Source organism: Hyaena hyaena, unplaced genomic scaffold (genome assembly GCF_003009895.1).
Source record: "Hyaena hyaena isolate Hyena2069 unplaced genomic scaffold, ASM300989v1 scaffold_2843, whole genome shotgun sequence".
Lineage (NCBI taxonomy): Eukaryota > Metazoa > Chordata > Mammalia > Carnivora > Hyaenidae > Hyaena > Hyaena hyaena.
In genome coordinates this window covers 1-5,425 of record NW_024083498.1, presented here as the reverse complement: position 1 = coordinate 5,425, position 5,425 = coordinate 1, and the positions used below count along the sequence as shown (strand labels likewise).

At 41.5% G+C, this 5,425-nt stretch overlaps 1 protein-coding gene across 1 annotated transcript; it reads left to right on the top strand.

The window, feature by feature from the left end:
- Positions 1–2,122: 2,122 nt before the first annotated feature.
- Positions 2,123–4,475, top strand: DDX53 (DEAD-box helicase 53). The gene is made up of 2 exons (XM_039225758.1): positions 2,123–2,374; positions 2,417–4,475. The coding sequence occupies exons 1-2, from the start codon at positions 2,252–2,254 to the stop codon at positions 4,283–4,285; spliced, it is 1,992 nt and encodes a 663-aa protein (XP_039081689.1). The 5' UTR covers positions 2,123–2,251; the 3' UTR covers positions 4,286–4,475.
- Positions 4,476–5,425: the final 950 nt, after the last annotated feature.

Sequence of the window (5,425 nt, the reverse complement as noted above, 5' to 3'; positions counted from 1 at the left end):
ATTTTCAAAGAGAGCATGAGTGGGGTAGGGGCAGAGAGAGAGAGAGAGGGAGAGAGAGAGGGAGGGAGGGAGGGAGGGAGGGAGGGAGGGAGAGAACCCCAAGCAAGCTCAGAGCCCAATGCATGCGGGGCTCAATCCCATGATCCATGAGATCATGACCTGAGCCAAAATCAAGAGTCGGCCGCTTAACCAACTGAGCCACTCAGGCGCCCCTAGGCTTTTGAGTTCTTTATTACTACCCCATATTGCTGCCACTTCTTTAAACCCTACGGTATTAAGTATGATTCTGTGCACAAAGCAAACACAGCAGTGTGTACAATAATCATGACAGCTTTTGCCATATTGTATTGCACCTGCAGAATAGAATAATGGCCAGATACTTATCATCCAAGTAGACTAATTCTACAGGTATTTATAAATATAAAGTGCAATACCGATGTGAGATCAACTATAAATATAATTATCAACGTTAACTGGAATTCCACAAGTCTAGGTTGCCTTAGATTATCACAGATTAGATTAAAATACTGTCAAGATTATTTCTAAGGAAGTCCCACCTGCAAGAATGCTTTAGAACAACATTAACCCATGTACTGTAAACCTTTGTGGAAGTTACAGTTTAAAATTATATTATTTCATAATATTTCACTCTCTAATTGTCGTCTATCAAGTATAAGGTAAGGGACCACCCTAAACAAAATGGTGATGAATGTCTTGAGCACACTCTCCTCTTTTCTTTTATTATCTTTCTTTTTACCTTCAGATATACTTTACCAGAAACCCCAACCCTTCCTCCTTTGCTTCCCTCTGTTCTATAAGAAACTCTTAGCCAGGGGCTCCACGATAATACATCTAATTGACAACTTTATACTTTGGTGTGTGTGTGTGTGTGTGTGTGTGTGTGTATGTTTTAAGAGCAAGTTATTGAGGTATCGAATCATAACCCATGGGATAAATTCCTAATGGGAACATTTCAGAAACAAGTGATAAGCCTGTTACAGAGATATCGAAGCAAAGAATATCACACTGGTGGCCTTTGATTTAGGTGACAATTAGTTTCTCCAGCTGATAAGGCCAATCATAGATGGTAATGAATGATCTTGAAGGCACAATCTGTGTCAGTGCGTCTAATAGCTATAAAGTCTTCTATCCCAATAATTCACTACAAGGAGTTCCACCACAAAGTGCACTGCTTTTGTGTATAGTTACCCTTCTCCCCACTCTACGACTTTCTTTCATGTCATGATCATGCCTTCTACTCTCTCCTATCACCCACATAAAACAACAGGGGCAGAGACGAGTCACTTAAGAGTAGACGAGCAAGAACTCCTGTGTCTAAGCTAAGAAATGGTTCTGAATTTATACTCTCAAGGACTTGCTGAATACTCCTACTCAAGTGATTAAGTATATTAAGGCCTGGATTTCATTCTCTCGTTAATGAAGGAGTAAAATAAAATGACCCTAAAATTCCAACACCTCTAGAATTCTGTGGTTCTGTAATACGTGGTATTATTCCACATAAAGATGAAACCCTAGCCAGAGAAATATAGTACACTCTTCATTAAGTAAAAGTCACATTTAACTAAAATTTCCTGTTTTAATAGTTAATGAACTAAAAGATACTGGGAATGCGTTAAAACTCCTAGTATAATTCACAAAGAAGTGTGGAAGACTCACAATGTGTCTGGTAAAAATACATCTAGGTGAATAACCAAATGAAAAACAGTCATTAGATGATCAATATTCACCCAGAGCAGTGTTTTCCAAATTGTACCGCAAAGATACAATTTGTTAGTAAGAACTGCTTTTAAACAGGAGGTGGGCCTTTGAGGGTCAGCTAGACTTAATGACTTGCTGCTGCCCAAGAACAGAATGATAATAATTATTTATTCCTATAATGGGAATCTAGAAATAATAATTTTACAGTGGGGAAACCCTGGGTACTATTAATTAACCAAATGACCAAGGTTAGAGTCACAAGCGATGGCTCACGGTACACTGTGCCTTTAAATTTTGCATCATAAGTGCCCGCCTACCACATCCTAGTATCAAGTCCTCTGATTGGTCACGCCTTCAAAGCCCTCTCCCCACATCGAACAATAATAGTTCCTTGTGCAACTGCTGCTTTGTTACTGCAGCCTGGCAACATAGTCCCTTGGTCAAGAGCCTGACGAGAGAGAGGCCTCGGACCACATCCTCTTCTACCTCTAGGTAGGCAAGAGGCCAATACCAATCTCACCCTTACTCAACAATGGCCTGGGCTCCAGAGAAAAGGCCAGAGCCTAATCCAAAAGAGTTCAGAGCCGGCCGGGACGGCAGGGGTGGTGCCCATGGCGGCGGCAGTGGCGGTGGCCGTGGAAGCGGCAGTGGCGGTGGTGGTGGCGGTGGTGGTGGCGGTGGCGGCGGCGGCGGCGGCGGCGGCGGCGGCGGCGGCGGTGGCAGAGGCCGAGGCCGAGACCAAGAGAGAGGCAGGGGCGGAAGCGGCAGGGGCGGGAGCGGCAGGGGCGGGAGCGACAACATGCAGGCCCACCGCCCTGGAGAACCACCTCTGTGCTTTAAATTAAACAACAACATGATTGGTATGGTGATTGGTCGTGGTGGGTCAAAGATAAAAGACCTCCAGAGTACGACAAACACCAAAATACAGATCATAAGAGGTGATTTTGAAGCAGAGGTGAAAATTTTTGGTGCCAAGGATATGAAAGCAAAGGCCAGGGCGGCTATAGAAACTCTCATTAAAAAGCAAGAACGAAGCTACACTGCAGAATCCAGTGTTGATAATGCTGTCCCTCAGCCCCCTGTGGGAAGAGATTTTCGCGCAGATACCACTGGTAGACAAGTTCAGCCCCTGATAGATTGGGATCAAGTCAGGGCGGAAGTCGTGGAGTGGGAAAAAAGAAAATGGGCAGATTTACCACCAATTAAGAAAAATTTTTACAAAGAAACCAAAGCAACACAGTCAATGTCTCAAGTCCAGGTAGATATGTGGAGAAAGGAAAATTTTGACATAACGTGTGATGACTTGAAAGATGGTGACAAGCGTCCCATCCCCAATCCCACCTGTCAATTTGAAGATGCTTTCCAGCCCTATCCTGAGCTTGTGAAAATCCTGAAAAGAGCTGGTTTCCAAAAGCCAACGCCAATTCAGTCACAGGCATGGCCAGTCATCTTGCAGGGCATAGATCTTATAGGAGTTGCCCAAACTGGAACAGGCAAAACTTTGTCCTATTTAATGCCTGGGTTTATTCATCTCAATAATCAACCAGTATCCAGAGAGGAGAGGAATGGACCTGGCATGCTGGTCCTTACACCCACTAGAGAATTAGCTCTTCAGATAGAAGCTGAATGCTCTAAGTATTCGTATAAAGGTTTTAAAAGTGTTTGCATTTATGGTGGTGGGAAAAGACATCAACAAATACAAGACCTCACCAAAGGCATAGACATCATTATTGCAACTCCTGGACGACTGAATGACCTGCAAATGAATAACTTTGTCAACCTACGAAGCATAACCTACTTAGTCTTAGATGAAGCAGATAAAATGCTAGATCTGGGGTTTGAACACCAGATAATGAAGATTTTATTAGATGTGCGCCCAGACCGCCAGACCATTATGACAAGTGCCACCTGGCCAGATACCATTCGTCGACTTGCTCAATCTTATCTGAAAGAGCCTATGATTATTTATGTTGGCACTCTGGATCTAGCGACTGTAAATACAGTGAAGCAGAATGTCATTGTTACCACAGAAGAAGAAAAACGATCTCTTATCCAACAATTCCTCGAGAACCTATTACCTCACGACAAAGTTATCATCTTTGTGAGCAGAAAACTTGTCGCCGATGACTTATCCAGTGATTTAAGCATACAACGTATCCCTGTAGAATCACTGCATGGCGACAGAGAACAACATGATCGTGAACAAGCACTACAGGACTTTAAAACCGGAAAAGTGAAAATATTGATTGCTACCGATTTAGCATCCCGAGGTCTTGATGTTAATGATGTCACACATGTGTATAATTACGACTTCCCACGCAATATCGAAGAATATGTACACAGAGTGGGGCGCACTGGAAGAGCAGGGAAGACTGGCACGTCAATTACGCTCATGACTCAAAATGATTGGAAGATTGCCAGTGAAGTGATTAAAATTCTGAACCGAGCAAATCAGAGTGTCCCCGAAGATCTTGTAACAATGGCCGAGCAATACAACTTACATAATCAAAAAAAGGAGACAGGAAAGAAATCAAAATCTCGTGAAAAACCCAAGAAGTTTTGGTGATGTCTACGCTGTAAAGTTGAAGTACACTACCTGAAGATTGAAGATATGTTTAAGATCTATAATATTCAAGAGCCGTCAAGAAGTTTTAGAAACATATTAACAACTTAAGGACATTCACCCAGTTCTTAAATACAAGTCTTCAACGTTGTGTATGTTCCTTAATAAAATCAAAAGTGTTTGAAAAATGAAAGAGTGAGAAATTATGTGGGAAAAAATTAAATGTTACGTGTTGGTTAAAGTCTAGTTTCTTTTTATAGCCTGCCATGTCCATTTGTGTCTTCTCTAAAAGACTGGGAGCAGACAACAATGGTGCTTTTCTTGCTTTACAAAGCTGCACTGAATTGAAACATAATTTTCATCAAGTTTATCCTGGTCAAAATAGTCTATTTTCCCCCAGTGGTTGGTTCGACAACAATCCCTAAAAATATCTCCACTGTCATTCCCCAATTAAAAAAGAAAAAATCGTTAGAAAATAAATGCCCAGTCTTCTAGAAGATACCACAATTCTGTTTTCTCAGCTAGATGTGACCGACAGCAATGGTGTCTGGTTCAATGGGAATCAGATCCTCATCACTAACCTTTGGTTAAAACTTCCGTGGAGGTCATTTACCTTCTGAAGTTTTCACTTTCTTCACTAATAAATTGGGATGGTTGTATTAAATAATTTTGGGGTCCCCTTCACCTCTAAATTCTATATTATAACCAAACTTGTATAACTCAGCCTTTACGAACACTTTATTTTCTAACCTAGGAAGAAAACCACATCCTTGTGTAACAAAGTGAAACAATGAAACCCTTTTAAATGGCCAGAATAGTGTATTCTGCATTTTTATTGATTTTTGAAATGTGACTCACAGGTTATTTGCTTTTCATCATATTTTATTTTTCAATTTCTCTTGAAAAGGTCAAAACTTCATTTACACATGAGAAAAATTAATGTGAAAGAAAAATATATACTGGGAAAGACATTAAAAACTCAACCAAATGACACTTTTGCCATAGGAACCCATTTAAAAATTTTTTTTCATTTTATTTATTAGAGAGAGCGAGTGAGTGGGAGAGGGGAAGGGGTAGAGAGAGAGTGTGTGAGAGTGTGAGGGGGTGGGGGGGAGGGGGGAAGAGGGGGAGGGGGGAAGAGGG

Excerpts from the sequence above, each read along its gene's own strand:
- DDX53 (XM_039225758.1), top strand. The coding sequence starts at position 2,252 with ATGGCCTGGGCTCCAGAGAAAAGGCCAGAGCCTAATCCAAAAGAGTTC. Across the intron at positions 2,375-2,416 it reads GTGGAAGCGGCAGTGGCGGT|GGCGGCGGCGGCGGCGGCGG; the intron begins GGTGGTGGCGGT and ends GGCGGCGGCGGC.